At 37.7% G+C, this 24749-nt stretch overlaps 1 protein-coding gene across 1 annotated transcript in view; it reads left to right on the top strand.

Annotated features, from left to right (window-relative positions):
* The window catches only part of LOC127571339 (cadherin-related family member 3-like), a 53631-nt gene that overhangs the window by 8048 nt on the left and 20834 nt on the right, over nt 1-24749 (top strand). Inside the window, exons 5-12 of the mRNA XM_052017628.1 lie at nt 1572-1663; nt 5994-6101; nt 8639-8835; nt 12233-12410; nt 15086-15248; nt 16098-16203; nt 19465-19563; nt 20603-20835. Of these exons, the coding sequence (XP_051873588.1) occupies nt 1572-1663; nt 5994-6101; nt 8639-8835; nt 12233-12410; nt 15086-15248; nt 16098-16203; nt 19465-19563; nt 20603-20835 (1176 nt within the window). The remainder of the gene's footprint in view (nt 1-1571; nt 1664-5993; nt 6102-8638; nt 8836-12232; nt 12411-15085; nt 15249-16097; nt 16204-19464; nt 19564-20602; nt 20836-24749) is intronic.

Genomic DNA, 24749 nt, shown 5'->3' with positions numbered 1-24749 from the left:
CCACAGAGGAGAAACTTCCTGCCTGTTGTCCAGGCTTGATCCTAACGCAAGTCCCAGAGCTGATGCAATGGGCTCATGTCCTGTAGCATAAAGTCCCTTCATTTAATAACCATCCCTTTCTTCCCTGATTGGCGATTAAAAAAGAAAGTTTAAAAGGGCTGTTTGCAACAGTGCTTAATTCCTTGCATATTTTAAATTGTGTAGCTTAACATGAATATAGAAATTGGGCAATGCATTTAAATCAAAAGTTTTGTCTTAGTTAATATCATCATATCACCTGCAAATGAAATATAGAGTCAGAGCAGAATCCAAATAAGATCATGGGCACTTTGCATAGAAACACTGATTATTTCATTTTATGTTAGATTGTAAGAGTTCTTGGGAAGTCAAACCGATGGGTCCTTTCGATACAACTGTACACATTGATAAGACCAGACCTGGAGGACTACATTTTGTTCTGCCTCCTTATTTAAGGAAAGATATACTTGCTTTGAATGCAGGCTTTGATTCTAGGTAAGAAGAGGATTAGTTTATAAGGAAAGGTTAAGCAGATTGGGCCTGTAGTGTCTCAGGATAAGGGTTTGCTCATTTGAGAAAGAGATGAGGGGGAATTTCTTCTCTCAAAGGATTGTGAATCTTTTGAACTCTCCATCCCAGAAAATTGTGGAGGCAGAATCATTGCTTCATCTCCACCATGAATATGTTCAATTTTTGGACTGTAGGGGAAACTAGAGTTATTGGGATTGGGCAGAAAAATGGAGCTGAGTTCAAGATCAGATCAGCTGTTATCTTATTGAATGGTGGGGCTGAATGTCCACTCCTGCTATTATTTCTTATGTTTTTATGTCTTGACTAATAGGAATCATGGTCCATAATTACCCTGTTTTACTTGAGAGGGAGAACAAAAACAGGAGTTAAAATTACAAACCTCTATTCATAGTGTTATACTGTGAGGATATTTTTGCATTAGATTTTGTTTTAAACAGAATGGGAAATTTTAAACTAGAGCTGATCTGAAGCCAAGTGGACACTATGGTCAGTGAGCACCATTTTGAAAGTGTCTTGATATAATATCTATTATATATGTAATATATATTTTACATCTTAAGCAATCTCATTCAGCAAAGCTTTTGTTTATGAATATACTGGCTGTCAAATTTAATACATGCCACACTGAAATCATGCCTGTTAAATTGTTTTATTTTCAAGGAAATAAGAGGTATTCATCCTCTAGATGAGTTAACTAAAGTCAGCGTGAGCACATAATGAAATGGCTTGTTTTTGTACCCAGGATGAAATTTATGATAAAATAACTGAGAACAAATTTCATCCAGACAAATGTGCATGCATACATATTTTAATTATGAGCCTTCAGAGATTTGTGGGCAATAAAGAAACTGCAATGAAATTAAATGGGATAATAAAGATTTGTGCAATATCTAAGTTAAGAATACCTTATATGTTGGAAACATGAAAATGTACTCTGTTATATCTTTACTGAACAAATTAAATGTATATTTTTCAAAATCTTTTTTTTCAAGCATTTTAACTGGTGTTACTGTTTTCAACAGTATTCATTATCAGGCACCACAGACTTCCAGATAGGTGCCACTGGTTCAATATCTGTAGGGAGGACTCTTGATCATGAAAGTGCAACAAAGAGGTAAATCAAACATAATTCAGCATATTTGCTTTTATTTGTTTTTCTAATAAAGAATAAAAGAGGCTTGCATTCATGAAGCATCTTATCATATCCTTTTTAGGACATCACAAAGGGCTTCAAAAGCTATTATTTACTTCTGAAATGCAGTCTTGGTTGTTAGGGGGCAAACAAACAAAATTCACTAACTCTAAGGCAAATACGTTTACACTTAACTTTGTTTTAGTTGAGGACCAATGCCAGTTCAGGAAAGAAACAAGTTCTCTCCTTTGATTGCAAGTTTTTACATCCACCACAACAGACTGAAATACCTCTGTATGATGTTGTTTTATTAAGCTACATATTTAACAATATAGCACTTCCAGAATACTAGACTGAAGTGTAGACCTGGGTTATGAGCTCAGGTTCTGAAGGGGGTTTTGAACCCACAACATTCTAAATTCAAAGAGAAGCTGTTTTTAACTGAGCCAAACTAACATCTTAGAGCCAACTTTTTAACCTTAGCATGCTGATAATTGAGACAACCATGAGCAGTGTCAGGATGGTACTTAGAAGTTAACTATACCTTCAGAAACCTCAGAGAGAGCAACAAAATTTGGAGTCATGCAGTGATCTCAGTGCCAAGGACTAAGCCTTGGGACTACATTCTAAGGGCAGCATGTGAGTATAGTACCCATGTTTCTGCATTTTTGTTTAAATTTCCCCATTTATGCAAAATATTGAAAATCATAACTATTAAACTGCCATGTTTTCACCTACTTTTGTTATGACGTCAAATCAGCGCTGATAGACATAAATTCAATTAGTTCCGTCTAATGTGAACTGACCAAGGATTAGATACAAGCTTTAGTTTTTGTCATACGAAATTGAACAAGGTTAATAAAAGACAGGAGCTTCATAGTAGTAAAGCAGATTTAAATATAGATTAAAAAGCCCAATTACAGATGTTCCAGTTCAATCATATATAAAAATCATGGAATCATAGAATGGTTACAGCACAGGGCGGCACAGTGCCACAGCTCGCAGAACAACTGACTCACAGTACTAGAGGCCTAGGTTCACTCCTGACCTCAGGTGTTCTTTGTGTGGACTTTACCTGTTCTCCCTGTGACTGCATGGTTTCCTCCCACATCCCAATGATGTGTGGGTTGGTAGGTTAATTGGCCACTGTAAATTGCCCTGAGTATGTAGGTCAGTGGTGGAATTTGCAGGGTGGGTTGATGAGAATGTAGGGAGAATAAAACTTGGGATTAATGTAGGATTAGTGTAACTGGGTGGTTGATGGTTGGTATGGACTCAGCAGGATGAGCTTACATGGTGTATGTCTCTGACCCTATGACATAAGAGGAGGCCATTCAGCCCATCATTACTGCTCTGGCTCTCTACCAGAGCAACTCAGTGGTTCCACCCATTACTCTTTCTCTCCATTACATATTTATCCAATTCCCTTTTGAAGGCCACAGTAGCACCTTCCTCTGCCACATCTGCAGGCAGTGCATACCAGATTCCAATCACTTGCTGTGTAAGAATGTTTCTCCTCATGTCATGGAGTTACAGAGTTATACAGCATGGAAACAGGCCCTTTGGCCCAACCCGTCCATGCCGACCATGCCTGACCTCATCCCATTTGCCTGCATTTGGCCTAAAGCTCTTTGAACTTCTCCCACCCATATGCCTATCTAAATGTATTTTAAATGTTGCATTTGTACCCACCTCTACCTCTTCCTCTGGCAACTCATTCCATATACCCACCACCCTCTGCATGAAAAACTTGCTCTTCAGGTCCCCTTTAAAACTTTCCCCTCTCACCATAAACCTACGCCCTCTAGTTTTAGACACGATTAGCAAGTTTGCTGATGATACTAAATTAGGGGGTCTTGTTGATAGTGAAGCAGGTTACAATGAATTGCAAAGAGATCTTGATCGGTTAGGGAGATGGGCTGAGGAATGCCAAATAGATTTCATCTTAGATAAGTGTGAGGTGATGCATTTTGGACAATCAAACCAGGGTAGGACTTACACAGTGAATGGCGGGGCACTGACAAGTGTTGTCGAACAGAGAGACCTGGGAGTACAAGTGCATAGTTCACTGAAAGTGGTCGCGCAAGTTTCTGTCCAAAGAAAAAATGAGTTCCATGTCTAAGTTATTCATCATCAGAACAGGGCTTCCATGAAGGATAACACTGAGAACATGGTGTCTGGAGTAGTTCTGGTGAAACAGATCATGCTGCAAAGTTTGAAGCTCTTGCTCTGATTTTATGCCAGAATAATGGATGGTTATGGGTAGCGTAACTCGCTCTATGTTTTGTAACCTCCATGAAAAAGGGAACATTGTTGGGTTGTGTAGTTGGGTGATAATATTGAGGTCGTGTGGTCTCTGTTACCTGCTGTGCTTGGAGTAAGGTACCAAAAAAATGCTCCATTTGAGGAGATTAGTAACAAAAATGGTTGTTAGCTGCAGCAGCCTAATGTCCCTATGATATGACCTGAAACTGGCACAAAGCTCATTATCTGCTGAGCAGCTGGGATCCCTGCCCTCCTGTACACTTTTGACTCATGGATTACACCTCATGAACGAGATGCCACCAATCTTGTCTTTACAAAATCTTCCAAATCCACTGGAAGGACAATGAACCAATATCAGCTTCATCTCCCATGTAACATCCCTAGCATTCAGGCCCCAATTCCTCTCGATCAGTTCCAATGGGCAAGTTATATTGTCTACACACCAAACACCAGACTACAGAAAGAATGTTTCATGCTCCATCACACATATGATTACCAGGTTGTTTTCAAAGCCTCTTTGAAAAAGTGTAATAACCCCACTGAGTTATGGGAGCCCCTGGCCCATGACTGCTCAAAATGGAGAAGGAACATTCAGGACAGCTTTGAGAATCTCAAGTCCATACATCTGGAGCAAGCAGAAGCCCAGTGTAAATGGTGGGAGGAGTGCACACCTTCCAAACCACCCACCTGCCCTGCCATAGGTCTCATTCACAACATCAAAACCCACAGAACCAGAATGAAAGCAAATCAGCCTCAACCCCAAGGGAATGGCTAAGTCAAGGAAGTCTGAAGGAATGGATATGCTAATTTAATTATGTCAGCCAAAAATTCCATTGAGGTAGCTGTTAGCCATATGTGCTTGAATATTTTTATGGAAAAGTTATTGTTAGCTTCTTTCTAGATAGCACCTTCCTGAAATTAAAACGTGAAAGAGAGAATGATCTTTGAAAACTGGAACATAAATGGTAGACCTCTTTTTTGATTATTTTTGGCATTTGTGAACTATTATTAAGTGAACTCTTATCTGCTCTTCCACACTCTCTAGTGTCTTACCATCAGGAAAGTATTGATTTGGATTTTTCAGGCAGTGGTAGAGCAACAGTGCTGACCTTGATATATAAACTGTCCACATTCCTTCAAGGATCCTCCTAGTAGGTGAATGGTGAAGATCTGAGAAAATTTTCAGGAAATCCTCATGCCCCCTTCTGGGTCATTACTTTGTTCAGCATTATGACTAGACTTTTTAACACAATTAGAGAAAAACTGATAGGAGGATAACCATGTTCCTAAGCTCAGGAGTAAGGAGTGGTTAAGTATTCCCACATATATTAAAAACCTAATGCAAATTTTGGAAACTTTTAAAATCATCTGTTAACAATTCATTGGAGAGATTTTATAAGATCTTGATTTTTTTTATTAACAAACTAGATCAAAATCTATGACTGTATCTCTTTTCTGTCATTAAAAGAGAATGGTCAATAACTTCAGGTGAGTTAGCTTTGTAAATAGCAGACAATTTAGTCCAAATAACCATTGCTTCATTGATCTCCATATTAAATTCAGCATTGTAGACATCATCAACATAAGATTGCTGACAAGTTTAGGATTTTCACATTAAACCATACATGTGTAGAATTCCTGCAGTTTCTCTTATCTCTATGGAGTAATGAAAAAATGGTAGCTTTGCCATTTATACTACTTTCAAAAAATCAGGCCATACTTAGATTCAAAGTAGATGACTTTACACTTCCATGCATTGTAATCCATCTGCTATATTTTTGCACACTCAGTCTCCCCATCTATGCCCTTCTGCAATTTTTTATTCCACACAACTTAACGAAGCTCCTTGTAAACTTGGATTTATGACTCTCAATTCCTTTATCCAAGTCATTGAGATGCATTGTGTAAAGCTGAGAGATCCCCAGGAACACTACATGTGGACATATATATTCACACTTATCTTGGTATTCTTCTGTAATATCAATTACTATATACAGCTTTTTAACAGCATTTCTTTCTAACTAATACATATCTTTGTAATTTGAAGCTATTCATTGGCAGTGAAGGTAAATGATACAAGTGGTCTCTTCATTACTGGAACCGTGAAAGTATTCATCACCGATGTCAATGATAATAGTCCAATATTATCTTGCACGTAAGTCTTGATAATTACTTAATGAGCTGTAAGATATATTAGGTCTGCTCTTCCTAGTTTGCACTGCTGCCAATGGCCTCATTTACTGCCAGTGCTTTCCACAAATTCAAGTACTTACAATGATGAAATTAATAATTGGAAAACATTATGTGTTTTCCAGCAATATGTCTGAGTTGATATGGAAAGTCTCTTTGATGGAATGGATGCCATGCAAAATTGGCCTGTTATTTCCTCAGCTGAAACAAGAATAAGTGGCTTTAGTTAAGAACTATTGATTCAAAACTTTAACAATTTCACAAGTGAATGTACTTCAATATTGAAATCTCTGCTGTAAAGCCTCAATCTTGAAAATTCCCAGTTTGTTACATTTTAAAGTGAATGCAATTTTTTTGCATGCTGGTTTAAGTGAGGGGATCTCTGTAATGGGCATAAAAACATCAACTTTGTTACACGCAGGCTCATTGTTCACAGGTTAGAAAAGCAAGGTAGAGATCCAGCTAAACCAGCTTAAAGATACCAAAGACATAATCTCAAGTGCTGCACTAGCAAATCAAAATCCAGTTTTTGCATCAGGTATCATTGCTAGGTCTTCTGAATATGATGTAAATAGCAATTATCCTTGAGTGTCTGGAGACTTTATGTTGAACAGGAACTGAATTGAACAAACCAGACTTATAGTTTGTGATCTGTAGATTATTGTTGAATGCTGTTGAGAGGCCTGTGTCCTAATCCACTATGTCAGTCAAGCCATGTGAAAGCATTTATCACATCTTTTACGTTTGATCATTCAGATTGGTAGATTTCTCATAACCACAGGGGGTAGTGGCCAATTCTCTTTTGCAACAAATATTATCATGCTCCTCAACATGATGCCAACCAGGTGGTACCCAAAATATGGGTCTTTCTCTTGTAACTTCCCATACTAGAGCAACTGTGAAATTCTTCCTTCTGAGAGATGCACACGTTTTCTCATCGCTATTTTGCCCCTGGAATAGCACCACGATTAGAAGAACTCTTCACTTCACTGCTTGCAAAGGAATCATACAGTACAATGCCTCTGCACATTACTGGTGATCACTGATGAATTGGCTGTTACTTTGTCTGTGAGAGATTTTGTTTTCACCATTCTAGAATTGCAGTCAAGGAAATCATAATTTTGTTAAAATGCTTTTTATTATTGTAATCACTGTCACAAATACAATATTGATCCATCATTCTTTATTAAGAAGACAATGGTGGGATGGCCATGTGTAAATGGCACCTCTGTGGATATGTAAACAGTGATATTGAATTGGAAAAAATTGAATTATTTATAAATTGGCCTAATTCACATCTCTTCAGATTTTATTTATGCTTTGGTATATTAAAAACTGTCAGGTTCATCTCCAACTGGGACATCTCTTCTGCAGCACCACAGTAGAGTGGATTTTAATTCTACTCACACAGATGAAACTGGGTGTGCAAGTAGTTAAAATCCCTTCGCATGAGTGGGTAGTTGTGGTGCATAAACTCTTAATATTAACCATTTATAATTCTGACTGGTACTTGGGACAAGAGACTAAGCCATCCATTCAAAGCTACTAAGACCCTTTATTAAATATGCACTACAGGGGCCTTCTGCCTATCCTTCTAGGTGAAGTCCTTTAGATTCAAAGAAATCATTATAAGTATGTTTTCCACTTTTGTTTGTAGGATATGAGGAACAGGTCTCAAAGGGAAAATTTAGGTCTGCCCTCATCTGAATTCAAACTTCCCTTTCCAACTTCAGGATTCTTCCATAACCCCCATCTCCACACCAACTGGAATGCTCATGCATGTCATTAGCTGCCCAATTTTCCAGATGCTGTCAGCTTTCAGGAGAGAAGCTGATAGGCCACAGTCAATAGGGAACAATGTGTTAATATTAGTGGCAATTGCCAGGCAGAAATTAACTTGCCAGAATGGTTTCTCACCCATGCTCCTGTCACGCTATTTCCTTCGTTGAAGAAATTTATCAAAACAAATTTAAATATTAGCAGTGATGTCATGTTAAACTGTTGCTCTGAATGCACAAATGAAGTTTAGTGCTTTTTGCATATGTTCCTTAATTAGCATATGGATGTTTTAATTTATATCATTGAAAACCTTAGTTATGTTTTTAACCTTTCAAAAATTTTATCCAAAATTCATTACAGGTTCTTGCTGATTGTAGACCTAGGGTTAGTTTAACTTCATCTTAGTTTAAGTTACTGAAAACATGCTGACAAGATACAGTACACCTAATTTCTGACAATTTTTCAGAATGTTAGTCGTCTTCAGCATGGAAACAATTAGCCCATGTACAATTTCATCTGAAAATGTTTTCCATATAGATAGTGCTTATTAGCTTTTAGAAATACTTTATCTATTAAAACAATAAAATGTGTATGTAGTATAAAGGACTGGCATAATCATAATGTTTTTTGAAGCAGAATAAAGTTAAAGATTTTTTTAGGCATTTATTGAAAACTGAGCAGTGTTTTGCTCTATTTCAGTCTAACTAAGATTGTTTTGTGTAGTTTCAAAAGCATAACTGATGGCAAAGAAACTGAGTTGAAAGAAAATTCTAACTCAGGGAAGACAGCAATTATAGACTTAGATGAAGAGCTTGCAACAGGAACAGTTATTGCCACCTGCATGGCCACAGATGCTGATATTAAGAGTGACATCACCTACGAGCTTGATCCTGCAAATACTTATTTCACCATTGACAGAGGTAAGCTTCTCAATATTTCTACAGTGCCTTAAATATTAATGATTGTCCTACAGGGTTTGGGTTTGCAGCTCACGGCTCTTCAAGTACACATCCAAGCACTGTTTACATGTATGGGGTTTCTGCTTCTTTGAGGCAGTGAATTCCAGACCCTTACCACTCTTTAAGTGAACAGATATTTTTTCTTATCTTCCCGCTAATCCTTGTACCAATAACTTCAAATCTATGCCTCCTATGTTTTGATGCTTCTGCTAACAGAAAATAGGTCCTTCTTATTTATTATTCTATATACCTCAACTACGTCTTCCCTCAACCCCTGCTATTCCGAAGATAACAGCACTAGCTTACTCAGTTTTTGATCATAGCTGCAATTTTCCAGTACTAGTGGTCCTGCCATCATTTTTGTAAATTTCCCCTGCACCCTCTCCAATGCAATCACATCTGTACTATAATGCAGTTACCAGAACTGTATACGCTATTCAAGCTGTGGACTAACTAGTATGGTATACAGTTCTAATTTCACCCCTTGCTTATAATCAATGGCTCAGCTAATACTCAAAAGGGAACACATTCTGTATGCCTGTTTAACCATTTATTGATCTGTCCTGCTATCTTTAAATTTCTGATCAAATCTGAAATGTTAACTCTCTTTCTTTCTCCACAGATGCTACTCAACCTGTTGAGTATTTCCAGAATTTTCTGTTTTTATTTCAGATTTCCATTTTTTTGGCCTTTTGAGTACCTTTGCTGATCTGTTAACATATAGACTCATAGATTCATAGGTGTCCTTGCTGACCTTTTTGCCCACCTACATGGATCCTGTTTGCCCTCATTAGGTCCGTAGCCTTCTTTGCCTTGTCTGGCATTATATTTTAGCTGGGCAGTTGACTATCCATCTTTCCTTAATATTTCCTCTTTTACTATGTTTATCCCTTCCAATATTTCACACATTCACCTTGATTACAACATAAGAATCTCCTCATTTTTTTGTGAAGACAGTTGCAAAATATTAATTAAAGATGTTACTTAGACCCTTCACCTATTTCATAACTTTTGTTTGCTTTCCTAATTTCTCTTAGATTTTCACTCCTACACTCCCTATACTCTTTCAGGCTTTCTGCTGCATTAAGAACCCACTTTATTTCTGAATTACTAACAGAAGATGGTGAGAATACTGCAGATTGTTAGTATTATTATCATGCTTCAAATGGTTACATGTCAATGTTTGGATGGTTACACTTCAGTGTTTTAAATGGTTACACTTCAGTGATTTAAATGATCAATTGCACTTCCCTACTGTGAATGGTTGCATTTACATCGTTTGGATGATTATGTTTCCATTATTTCTGTAGTTTCTTCCCCACATTTTGAATGGTTACATTTATTTTATTTGAATGGTTCACTTACAAAGGTGCAACTGAAGAGAATATTTAAAGAGTAATAAACTAGCAACCTGTGACAGGCAAGTAGAATAAACTATCAATTCATCCATGTTTTGTCTTAAAGGAGTGGTTCAAAGGAGGAAAGAGAAAGGTAGAGAGGCAGAGACTTTTAGGTGCAGATTTGCACAGCTTACACAACTGAAAGCATTGACCCAGTTAATGGCATGAAGGGAATCAAAAATGTCCAAAAGACCAGGTGCGGAGAGGGGTAGAGATTTTCAGGTGGAGGAGAGTAAAGAATTGGAAGTGTGGGAAGTCATGGAGAAGTTTGAACACAAGGGTAAGAATGGAAAAATAGAGCATTGTTTGTCTGGAAACCAATTGCGGTCAACAAGTAGAGGACAAAACTGAATTAGAGACTCATCCAGACTTTCGAGACACTTTTGTGAAGGGTGGCTTTATAGACTAAAAATGAATCAACTTTAGATTGTTGTCTCTACTTTCTTTGTGCGACTCAAATATTTCTCTAAAAACAACATAAGTAAAAACTGACAGTTTAATTAGACCACAGCAGAAGAAGGAGGCTGTTTACCATATATGCCTTATTTCCTGCTGCTATTTACTTACTATAGCATATATATTTATTAAACTGACCTATTTCACAGTCTTACAGTTCATTACCATGACCTAAATCAGATTGGATTGATCACTGGTCCCATATGCATAAAAATCTATTAATAGACTTTTTGAAATATTGTAATGAATACTTCTTATACATTGACTTCTTCAGTGGGGGAATAAGGGTGGGATGGATATGATGGCAATACCATTTGATGCTTATTGGTGCTGGAATGCAAAACTAAACAGCTGAAGGCAAATGACAGTATTTTGTATGAAGAAAGTAATCCAGAATTTGTCTCAGAAATTCTGATTTAATTTTCTTTCTAATGTTTTAAATTTGCTTTGGTGCACTACTCATCATCTTGCAGCTCTTGATAATCATTTATACTGTATGTGTATCCTACCAAAGTAATATATATTTAGAATGCAGCTAAAAAAGACTCAAGGGAGGCATAACAGCTATCCTATGCTATTAACATTTGATAATGAAGGTTCTGCTTATGGAAGCTTTCTCCACAGGCTGTCACAGACTAATGTCAGGCACAGAAATGGAGGCCTGTTGTTACATGTCTTTGTTCTTAATTTCTGTGAAGCTGTGAGTTTGGGTGTTATGTTCAGGAAAGTAGCCCTTGAGGTAACTCTCATCCATCGTTTAGCTGTATTTTTATAAAAGCTAATGTGTCAAATTAATAATAACCCTGGGGAACTGTTTTTCCCAATGTACATTTAAAATATTGATAGGAAAGGACAGAGTAAATGTGGCTAGGCTGTTTCCCTTGGTGGGTGAGTCCAGGACCAGAGGGCACAATCTTAGAATTAGAGGGTACAGTTTCAAAACAGAGATGAGGAAAAATTTCTTTAGCCAGAGGGTGGTGAATTTGTGGAACTCCTTGCCATGTACAGCAGTGGAGGCCAGATCAGTGGGGGCGTTCAAGGTGGAGATAGATAGATATCTAAATAGTCAGGATATCAAGGGATATGGGGATAAGGCCGGTAATTGGGATTAGAATAGCTTTTTTTTCTTCTTCTTCCTCTTCCCCCATTCCCCATTTCTCATTTCTATTTCCCTTTCCTTGGAGCAGACTCGATGGACCGAATGGCCTGCTTCTGCTCCCTTGTCTTGTGATCTTGTGAACTTTATTTAAAGGGATTGCAGGTTTTAAAGGATCAGCTAATAAAAAATATAGTGATACAGCATCCACTGCCACTTTGGATTAGGCCAGTATATATACACCAAGTCACAGATCCCAGAATGTCAATGATGAGAATGCTCCCTTAGCAAGTTGTAGTTTTTATTTAACAGAAGGCTAGTCAGGCTAGCAATAGCCAATGTGTCTATGATCACATCTGTCATGCCTGTCAAAAAGAATGTAGACTCAACCTTGTTCATCTTTCAGATGCAGGAACAGTGGTTGTTTTTTCTCAAATGGACAGGGACCAAAATAGATTTCAGACAGTTCAGACATTCTCTGCTAAAGCATGTGATGAAGACCTGAATTGTGCAACTATTCCAGTCAGAACAAACATTATTCCAGTTAATGACAATACTCCATCTTGCAACCCATCTGTTTATAGGTAAGTAGTTTATATAAGTCATCAATATACTATTGCAAATGAACAATAAATTTTAAATGTTATATTTTAACTGTTAAGTAATTCTATGAAGTTCACATTTATGCCATTCCATAAAGTATTTAAGACTGGAGGTTTATTATCTTCATATTATGGGGGTTATATATTTTTCCCTTTTCCACACATTATGGCATTTGGTTTAGTTTCATATGACTGGTCTTAAATTATTCTTCTTTGGAAATCTTATGAGAATGAAAAAAAAAGATGAGGTTGGGGTCTATTTAGTTGTTTTTTACTTTGATACACTGAATTTTCAATTTAATATAAAATTAATTTTCCTCTAACGTAAATACTTGATTGGACTAAAACTCCAGATCCCTAACCTCCATTGCCCCCAGCTTATAAGTGATGCATTGACATACTTTTCTCTCTCTCCTGACTAGCTTCTGTGTTATGTGGGGTACGAAGGCTTAAGAACATCAGTTATGGCCACTATTGCACCCAATAGATCAACAAATTTTAGGATGCTATAGGAATCCAGGGATTTGAGATAATAGGGCCTAAGGTGGGAAAGTGGAGTGGATCAGCTTTAATCTTATTGAGGGCTTGATCACCTGCTCCTGCTCTTTCCCCTGTTTCTTACACTATATTCATATGTTCATCTGATTATGCGACATGTCAAAATAGCCCTCGTGTCTGGGATTTAATGGGGCAGTGTACTATTAGCACTCATCTATTGCTTAGTCAGCTTGTGACTGATTTTATGGACCAAGTGCAGGTGAGGGATGATAGGTTGGCTAATGTTCATATGGCTATAATGGTTTGTACATTTAACCCTTTGCAACAAAAACCTTTTGATAACGGTGGATGCTGCAAAATGAGCAGATGGTGAGTATGTTTGGGTATCCTCTCTATGAGGCAATCTTTCAGTGGAGATGTAAGGTGTAAAGACAGTAGGAATGGTGGTGGGACTGATATGAATTCCAGTGGTGCAGAACAACTCAGACAGGCAGAGAGGACTTTTGTAGCAGGGTTAAGCAATAGTTATTTTCGATATCTGCATAGATATTTTCTTGAATGGCAAAAAAAATGCAGATAATGTAAATCTGAAATAAAAGCAGACAAGACAGCATCTGTGGAGAGAGAAACAGGGTTAACATTTTAGGTCAATGATCCCTTATCAGAACCCAGCTACTTTCTTCCCTAACATACAATCTGGATACAGGTAAATACGACTGCATATCAAGATTTTTGGAGGCAAGAGAAAGGCTGTTGAGTAGTTAGGAGAGTTGGAGCAGGAGAATAATCATGGTACACATTTAACAGTTTTGAGATTGTGAGTTCAAACCCCACTGTGGCAGACTGTTAATTGCATTGGTTTGCACATTGCTAGATTATCACAAGAACACTCCTGTGTCGAGCAGGGAGCCTCCCAGCCTGTCTAGCCCATACATGATTTCAATCCACTGTACTTCTTGTCTCTTAGTACTTTCTGAAGTGATACAGGAAGGCCACCTGGCTGTAAAATTGGAAAGCACAAAATGAGAAATATTGTATTGTATCAGTGAAGATGAAGCTCAGGAAGTTGAATCTAGTTCATTATGTGATGCCTTGAATTACCAGTGCCTAAGGATCGGTGTTCAGTAAATCTGAATAAAGTTCTGTGGCCATAATAACAAACAAAATTCTCTAAGCAGAATCCATTCTTAGAGTTCATTCACGAATGCTGGTGAGTTTCATCTTCCAACATGTTGCCACGACACATCACACAAAGTATCATTGGGATTAAACTTCTCGTACAGTCAGACAGCATGGATGCAAACACTTCAGACCACTATGTCTGTGCTGGGCATCAGGTACCTACCTACAGTATTCCAATTTTCAAGTACTCAGCCTTGGCTTTCTATGCCCGGGTGTTTCAAGAGCTCATATGAATACTTTTTAAATATATTGAGCATGTCTGCCTTCACCACCCCTTAGGCAGTGTGTTCTAGATTCCAATACCTTATAGCTGGAAAAATTCTTCCACAAAATTCCAAGTAATCTCCTACCCCTTATCATGTCTGTACCCTCTCCAAAGCAATCTTTCTGATAGTATGGTGACCAGAACTGCACACGATACTCCAGCTATGGCCCAACTAATGTTTTACATAGTTGTAACATAACCTCCCTGCTTTTAAATTCTATGCCTTGGCAAATGAAGACAAGTATTCCATATGCCTTCTTAACTATCTTATCTGCCTGTGCTGCTGCCTTCAGGGAACCTTGGACATGCACACTAAGATCCCTCTGTTCCTCAGTACTTCGAGGGTCCTAACATTGTTTGAACTTTAGCCTTATTTATCCTCCCAAAATGCATCACCTCACATCAGGGTTAAATTCCATCTGCCATTTCTCTGCCGATCAATCAATATTGTCCTGCAGCCGAAGACTACTCACTATCAACAATATGTTTTATTGTCGTTAATTTTAGTGTACTGCACATTTATGTATTTTGGGTCATCTGCAAACTTACTAATCAGATCTCCTACAGTCATAGCTCAATCATTAATATACAGTATATAACAAACAGCAAGGGTCCCAGCAGAACTTGAAATATTTTTGGGCTGCTGTGCTGTGCAAGCTGAATCCTGACTCAAAATTTACCTGATACCTAATTTTAAGTAATTTCTTTCCAGAATTTCATATCCTGAACTAGTCCTTCAAGGAACAGTGGTTGCAACTTTAATCTGTGCAGACTCTGACATCCCAAGTGACACATTGTCATATGTTCCCATAAGTGGGTCCCTTGGCCCTGGAAATACTTTTATCCAAAAACCTGGTGCAGATAATGTTATACAGGTAGGCCTTATTTAATTAATTTACACTAGCTAAAACTTATTGTATCTTAATACTGGAGTGGATGATTTTATTAAACTCATTATGTTACATTGTATAAAGAGTGCCAACTAAGGAACACAAAATCCTTGGTGATTGCCATACAGAAAATTAAGTGCCTTGCATCCAAGAGGAATATGAAATAAAACCCTTAATATGCATTTCATATTATAGTCAAGTGACTCTGAGTGTGCAGTGCCACAGTCATCCACATCCCTTGTGTCCATCAGAATCTGATTAAGTTTAATGCAATTCTAATAGAAACATTACCTTGTGTTTCTGTAGTTTTATTGTCATTAATTTTAGTGCACTGCACATGTATTTCTTACTCTTTTTCTAACAGATACATAAATCATCACATTTGGTTTAATAAAAGCACTTACTCATTTGAGAAGTGGCTTTTATTATGCCATAACACTCTATAAATATCACACCAGCAGGTTTTCCAGCAGACTAAATAATGGGCTTTGATATTGAATGCCAAAACCAAAAAAAAATTACTTCTATTCTTAAACAAACATCCCAGATTTCCTACTGTGAAGGACATCAGTGATGCAGGGCCAGGTGGATTTTTAACAAAATCCTGCAGTTTCATGGTTATTATTACCAGGATTAGTTTTAACTACATTTATTTAATTACTTAAATTTAAATTTCCCAAAGGAATGCACCCCCCCAACACACACACACACACACACACACACACACACACACACACACTCTCTCTCTCTCTCTCTCTCTACCTCTCTCTGGCAATTTTTGCTTGTCACAATTATACATGAAGCATTTTCTGAGATGATATTTTTGGTTTATAGGTAGGAGCCAAAGACTTGGATTATGAAGATGTAGCTGTTGCTGCCATGGGTTATACATACACATTGATAATAGCTGTGTCTGATTCAAATATTTCCACTCACACTGGTGAGTGAAGTACTTTCTTCATATATGGTTGACAATGTGAATCTGTGGGTTATCACAGCAGTTTGGAATTTTTGTTAGAGGATAATGTTTCCTGAGGTAATGAATATGCCACATCTGAAGAAAATTATAATTTATACATCTTGAGAATTCTACTTTTATATTACTTTAATGCCAATTTAACAGTTCAGGTTAGAAATACGGTCATTAGTCTTCTGTTTCCTGGACACTAAGTGGTTTCCTAAGCCTCCAGTATGAAGAGCATGAAACATGTGTTTATTATGAGCTAGAAATGCACCGCTTGCCATATTGAAAAGCTAAAAAATCCCCTGACACTGGCGACACCTGAAACAGCTTCTAGACTCTTTGCCCATTTCAGATAATCACAATGAGTAATGATCAGAGCTCCAGCTTTCAGCTCTAGATTGCCATTCAGCAGGATACCTGCGTTTGGTATTCTTGTGGGAACCTTTATGACTTATCAACAGGTATAAAGATCATGGAAAGTGTTTACTGTTGCAGCTTCATCAGGTTGTTAATCAACCTCATTCAAGGAATTTCCCAAGAAAAGAGAAACCCTCGCTGCCATACTTCTTATGCATGTGTTGTCTCTCTGAATAAATGCATCATCAACTATGGTAGGGAGTGTGCCACTCTCAGAAACACTCTCAGTTCATGTGTTCATGCAACCTTGTTTATATGTCTTGCAATCTACAGTAGATTTAGAGTTAGCAATTATACTTCCTCAGTTGTTGGTGTAATACCTTAGAATTATGAATATTTACAGCCTAGAGGAAAGCTATTTGGTCTATCATGTCTGTACTAGCTCTTTGCTAGAGTGATCCTAAACTAATCCCACTCGCCCATGCTCTTATCAAAGGCCTCTATGCATTCTGTTTCAAATATCCAATTTCTCCTAAAACAAACCCATAATTACTAATGGAAACTTTCTTATTGTTCCTGTTGTCAATCACACTTTGCCACCATCTGTATCAGGAAATACCTCCTAAACTCTTCTCTCTTCTGGTGACATCTTTAAATTGATGATTCTTTGTAATTGTTTCCCAAAGAAAGGGATGAAGGAATTGGGCTTAGCTACTCAGCACATTCTTTGAGAACAAAAATAGTGCTAAATATGTGAATGTGTGCTTCTTCTGCAAATCATGTTGCGCCTTGATAAGGACACTGGGAGATCACACAGCAAGCAGATCACCGTGTCAATCATCATTCTGGCCATCACTCCCACCAAAGCTTCCTTATAACCTCATCCAACCTAAAGTGCCCCAGCAGTGAGAAAAGATCCCTTCACAGGCTTTATTTAAAGGAATATCCATTATCTTCTTGCCAATCATTAACTAATTTGCTCTGGCCATTGTTACAAACGTACAAGTATTTTGTGCTTTCTGGAGTTTTTCCAAGTTGGAAAATCTGGACTTAATATCCTTTCCACAGTAAATGGTCTGAGCTGCCCAAAACCCTGAAGCCTTGTGCATAAATTAATCTTAATTTATTATTCCCTTATTCTGCTATTTATAAAAGTATTACCAAATGGTCTTGTACTTTTTTCTTTCAGCTTTACCTCTCTGCACTCTCACTGCCAGGGAATTATGGATTTCAACATTGTTTTTACCCTCAGCCTTCAACTTTTTTCAATTAATTATAAGCTATCATTCCTTGTCTTCCTCCCACACATCTGCACTTTACGTTTTGCCTACTTCATTAACATGTTGTAGGCTCCTGAACATTGTTTTTAACCACTGTTTGCCAAATCTCCACTAACCCATCACAATGAGCAGCAAGATTTTCTTTACAACACACCATTATGACTCTTGTTCACAGCATGTTCACCCTACTGCTAATTTTTGCAGTTTTTATTTAACACATTGCTTGCCATTTAGCAAATAAAATGATGAACAAGGCTATATTTATTGCATCAAGGCCTGGTCTTTGCAGTGATGATGATAATAAGACAATTAGTACTCACCATTATATTGGAGGAAGTCTGACAGCAACTTCTGATAGCAACATGCAAACTGAAATAAGTTCAATGTGAACATTCAGAAGCTGCTGTCAGTGATTCACTGGTCCCCACAGGGTGCGCTATTACAGTCTTTGCTGAGGCATTCAACATACAATTAGAGAATCGATGTGAACTTCAATCTTTTAGCTACTATTCTTGCTGTAAAAAAAACAACAAAAATATATGCCTTGTGGAATGATGTGAAGCTATGTTCTTAACAGATTTCTAAGCCATAATTACTGCTGAACCATGACTTTGGCCCTGAAAGGAAAACTTTGCTTATGTAGACTCTAATTTTGTCAAAGTGACTATTTTGAAAATACATGTATGTTTAAAATAACAAGATTTCTTTTATAATTTGTGGACTCCTTCTGTGATGCCACTATTTTTATGATTCTAACTTAATCTACAGGCCTGTCCCAGTCTTTGCACTCAGTAAAGCACTGAAAAAATATTAAAATAGGAACTCTTGTTACTTAGTAGAGGCTTTCTGTCTGCCAGAATTCCTCAGTCCAGTTGGCTGTTCTGACACTTGTTGACATCACTTGCCAGATAACATAGATTCATTTGCAATAAGTCTTATCAGAAAAGCGGAACTCCACACCACCGACTCACTGAAAGTTTGTGGGCATTTTTTTTTATATTAACGCTGGTAAAATTCAGGCCTCTTGAACTACTAGTTTAGTTATTTTCTAGCAGCCTCCAGGTGTTTGTCCAGGTATTTGCAATGAAAATGTTGGTTATCAGAGATAATGACTTACTGTATAATGTGTTAGAGAGGAAGGTGCATCTTACAATGTAAGTAAAGAACTGGAAAAATAAATTGTTCCCCTTGACCCTCTTCATAGTATGATTCATCTCAGAAAGTTGTTAAAAAATTGAATTTCTCCAGTTTCCAATTCAGATTTGAGGTGGTGATTCAAATCTTTTATGCCATTGGTATTTACAGTTTCATTAGTAGACTGACCAAACTGTGATGTTCAGGAAATGATTTTACTGAGTAAATCAGAAAACACCTGTTCTGGTAATTATTTAGACCAGATAACAACAATTATTACAATCCATCGATTCAAACTACCAACCATCTGTAACTTCAAACTGAAATGATTTCTCAGCTTAGCTATTAAGTGGCATGTGTGAAAATGGATTAATATCATAGTCATATTGTACATTTCTACTTGTCAGAGGTGAGACCAGAAAATGACATTTGGGAAGGAATAACCTTCAGTAATTGTTTCCTGCAGCAACTGCCACAGTGATTGTAGAAATTACACCTGTAAATGATTTTAGTCCAGCGTTTGAGAAGAATCCCTATCACTTTGATGTTTTGGAAACAGAAACAAGTGAGTTATTATAGTTTCCCACCATAGAAGATTTAATGATTATTATAGGATGTATGTATATGCAACAATATGTACACTGATATAAAGCAAATATATAGTATATTCACACACGTGTACACACACACACACACACACACACACACACACACACACACACACACACACACACACACAGAAATAATAAAATAACAGCAATTAACAGCATGTTAATGATGTATGTGGTATCAACTGTGATTTCAGGACATTCACAACTCATGGTTTAGATTTTACTGTCCAAGGTTGCAATTCTTCAGAACTTGATGGGTCTCCACATTTACTGTATTTTAATTCACAAAGCAAGTTAAGTCTTGTAATTAAGAGTGTAAGTACACATTTATTATGTGATAACTATTAATTTAATGTCAATCAACAACTCTCCCAGGAAAAAGAACAAGTTAAGATCTTCAGTTTTGTCCCTGCATGTAATGAATTGTTGGTTGAGACAGGGCATTCATTCATGGTTTGCAGATGATGTATGAAATGCAGTGAACATGTGTAAAATGATACCATGTCAATAGGTGGCAGGACAGCATGCTTGCTATCACCCTGAGAGGGGACAGAGGCGATCTCTCCCTTCAGCTAAGGCCACCCTCCTGGGAGTTGTTCACAGGATCTCAAAATGCTCTGGATGAGAATAGAATGTGTAAGTCCTGAAATTTTCAGTGTTTTCCAAAACAAAACAGGTGGTGGATGGGCTGAATGGTCTTCATGATCTGCCTGAAGTCCCACACAATTTTGAGCTGGACTCTTCATCTTCTGCAACATTCTATTTTGCAGTTACTTCCAGTAATTGTTCCAGATTCTTCTCTTGCACACATCCAATAAAAGTTATGAAATATGTCACCATATCTGCCACATCTTCATCCTCTGTGTTGGAGGTTTCATATCAGCAGTGTGTACATCTTCTAATTCTGACTGCATCTTCTAATTCCTTGTTCATTCTAGATTCTGGTGCATATCTCACAAATGAATTTGTTTTTAAATTGACTTCCCTGAACAGCAAAACACAAGATTGGGAGAGTTGTTGCAACAGATAATGATTTTCCACTGAATGCTGTGACTTACAAAATCATTTCTGGAGACATACAAGTCATGAAACAGTTCTGGATTGATCCAAGAGAAGGAATCCTAGAGCTAATAACACAATTAGACTATGAATCTGTCAAAGAGTATACTCTCACCATTGAAGCTGTGGATAGTGATCCTAATCAGCCTAAAACTGCAGTGACCCAGGTGGGAATATGTGTTTATTATGCACAGCTATATGAACGTTTGAAAGATATAATGGTTAAAAATTAGAAACAGTATTTAATTAATGTTTATCTACTATTTATGTATTTTCAAAAAAGCTACACATTATATTTATGGTAAATGCAGACTCTGACTTTGCCTATGCAATAATTAAAGTGCAAGTGTGGACTTCAGTACATGATGTTAAAAAAAGCATGTAGAAGGAACTTCCCTTGACCATTGCAAGGATAAATCAATTGTCAGCCTTTGCAGATCTTCCAAAACTGGGAACGAAACATTTCAGTATATTCCACATTTAGAAAGATAGGCAAAAAGGAATAGGAGGTGGGGTAATGCTATTAATTACAGATCTCATTAGCACAGTACTTAGAATGGATATTGGCTTGGCAGAGTGTAGCATAGAATTAGCACCAGTTTGGGTAGCACCAAGAAGCAGCAGAAGAAAGAAAACATTGGTAGGAGTTGTTCATAGGCCACTGGATAATAGTTGTGACGTGGGGCATGATATAACTGAGGCATTACATGCAGTAATCATGGGGAACCTTAATCTGCCACATAGATTGGCCAAATCAAGTTTGTAAGGACAATTTTTAGGATGTATGCAAGATGGTTTTCAGTATGTTGAGGAACTGCACGGGTGCAATGAGAAACGGTTAATAATTAGAACAAAAGTCCATAATATTCTAGAATTTTATATTAATTTGTAAGTGATGTAGTTCAATCGGAAACCATGGTTTTCAAATTAAACAAAGGAAATTATGAAGGTATAAGGGCGGGTTGGTTGTGGGAGAGTGGGAAGTGATGTTAAAGGGTCTGACTGAGGACAGGCCATGGCTTGCAGTTATAGAAATAATACATTACTTGCAACAAATATATATCCCTTTAAGATGCAGAAACACTACAGGAATAGTTGTCCAAACAGGTAATACAGGAGACATTAAAGATGGCATTAAATCTAAGGAAAAGGTTTATACAATTGCCAGAAGAAACAGTGAACCTGAAGATTGTGAGTGTCTTAGAATTTTGCAAAGAATGACCAAGAAATTAGAATGAGAATCATCATAAAATCAAATTGTGAGAGCTTCTATAGATAGGTAAAAAGGACAAGACTAGTGAGGTCAAATGTGGATCCCATACATACAGGAGAATTTATGATTGGAAATAAGGAAATGGAAGGGAAATAAACTAATACTTTGTGTCTGTTTTCACAAAAGAAGACAGACACAAAGAAATAGAACACACCTAGAAATAGTGGGGAATGAAGGGTTCAATGCAAATGAGGAAAAGAAATAAGTGTTAATAAATATTGCTAGAGAAGTTAATGAGCCTGAAAACTGATATATCCTAAAGGCCAGAGGATCTCCATCCCAGAGTTCTGAAAGAGGTGATTATGGAGATAGTGGATGCCCTGGTTACCAGTTTCCATAATTCTATAATTCTGGAATCATTCATCCACATTAGAGGTTAACAAATGTGACTCCACTATTTAAGAAAAGAGAGAGAAAGAGAAAAGCAGGGAATTACTGACCTATTAACCTGACATTGGGAGTTGGGAAAATAGTTGAATCTATAATAAAGTATGTGAAATCAGGACACTTGGAAAATAATCGTATGATTGAGCAGAGGATTTATGAAAAGGAAATCCTATGTTCTATGTTCTATAAAATCACTCCTAGCTAATCTATTAGAATTCTTTGAGATGCATCTGGTAGAGAAGATGAAGGGGAGCCAGTGTATGTGGTGCATTTGGATTTTCAGTAGGCTTATGATAAGGTTCCACATAGGAGCTTGGTGAACAAGGGTAGAGAGCACAGAATTGGGGGCAATTTGCCAGTGTGGATTGAGAGCTGAGTAACAAATGGAAAACAAAGAGTCTGAATCAAAGGTTCACTGTGAGTAATAGGGTACTATAGAAATCAGTAGAGATCAACGTGAGACACAAGAGACTGGGACTCTCAGTCCTGATGTAGGGTTTGACGCGAAGCATCAACAATTTCTGCCCCCCCCCCACCCCGCCAGATCCTGATTTCCTCCAGCAGCTTGTTTGTTGTGAGATCAATGTGAAGTTATCCAGTTCAGTAGATAAACAGAAATGCTAAGCATTTTTAAAAGAGGGGGATTGGGTAAGGTTGATGTTTAAAGGGACATGTGTAGTCTTGTACACAAGTTACTGAAAGCTAACAAGCAGGTTCAGCAGGCAGTTAGGAAGGCAAATGATATATTTGCCTTTATTGCTAGATGATTCAAGTACAGTCTTCTCTAATTGCAAAACGCAATTATATAGGGTCTTGCTGAGACCACACTACAGGAGTATTGTATATGATACTAGTCTCCTTTGCTAAAAATATTGTTCTTGCTTTAGAGAGAGTACAGTGAAGATTCACCAGACTGGTTCCAGGGATGTCTGATCTTTAATGTGAGAAGTAATTGAATAAGATAGGTCTCGAGTTGAGAAGAATGAGAGGTGATCTCATTGAAACATGTGAAGTTCTCAGAGGACTCAACAGGATGGATATGAGGATGATGTTTTTCCTGTCGAAGAAGTCACAGAATCATAGGGTTGTATAGCATAGAAACAGGTCCTTGGCCCACAGCGTCTATGCCAACCATCATGCCTTTCTATTCTAATCCATTTGCCTGTATTAATTCCATGCCGTGCATATTCAAGTACCTGTCCAGATGCCTTTAGATATTGTTACTGTTCCTGCCTCTGCCATCTCCTCTGGCAGCTCGTTCCAGATACCAACTACTCTTTGAGTGAAATATTTATCCCTCAGATCCACTTTAAACCCCCTCCCTCTCACCTTAAACCTATGCCCTCATGTTAAAGACACACTGCCATGGGAAACAGATTCTGGATATCTACCCTCTTTATGCCTCTTGTAATTCTATATAACTTTATCATGTCACCCTCCAGGGAAAACAGACTCTTTGCTCCAGGGAAAACAGACGCAGCCTATCCAACCTCTTGTAAATTAAGCCCTCTAGTCCAGGCAGCCTCCTTGTGAATCTTTTATACACACTCTCCAGCTTAATCTTTCCTGTAATGCGGTGACCAGAACTGTACACAATACTCCAAGTGCGGCCTTCCCTGCATTTTGTACAACTGTAACATGACATCCCAACTCTTGTACTCAGTGCCTCGGCTGATGAAGGCAAGCATGTCACGCAACTTCTTCACTACCCTGTCTAGCTGTGTTGCCACTTTCAGAGAGCTATGTACTTATATCCCTATTTATCTCTGATCAACAGCACTTCCCAGGGCCCTGCCATTCACTGTGAACATCCTGCCTTAACTCCCCAAAATGGATCACTTCACACTTGTCTGAATTAAATTATATCTGCCATTTCTTTGCCCACTTTCCCAGTTGATCAGTATCTTGTTGTAATCTTAGATAACTTTCTTCACTGTCCACCACACCACTAATTTTGGTGTAATCTGCAAACTTACTGATGATGCCACCTACATTCTTGTCCAAATCATTAATATATATGATGAACAACGGGGGACCCAGCACCAATCCCTGTGGCACACCACTGGTTGTGAAAAACAATCTGAAAAACAACCTTCTATTCAATTGGCTAGCTCACCTTGGATCCCATGTGATCTATCCTTCTGGACCACCCTACCAGGCGGGACCTTGTCAAAGTCCTTGCTAAAGTTCATGCAGACAAAGTCTACTGCCCTGTCTTCACCTCTTCAAAAAAACTCACTCAAATTCATGAGACATGATTTCCCACACACAAAGCCATGCTGACTATCCCTAATCAGTCCTTGACTTTCCAGATACAAATAAATCCTGTTTATCAAAATCCCTTCCAATAACTTACCCACCACAGATGTAAGGCTCACTGTCCTGTAGTTCCTTGGCTTATCCGTGTTGCCCTGCTTAAAT

This window comes from Pristis pectinata, chromosome 6, assembly GCF_009764475.1.
Source record: "Pristis pectinata isolate sPriPec2 chromosome 6, sPriPec2.1.pri, whole genome shotgun sequence".
Lineage (NCBI taxonomy): Eukaryota > Metazoa > Chordata > Chondrichthyes > Rhinopristiformes > Pristidae > Pristis > Pristis pectinata.
This window is presented reverse-complemented; position numbering and strand designations above follow the sequence as displayed.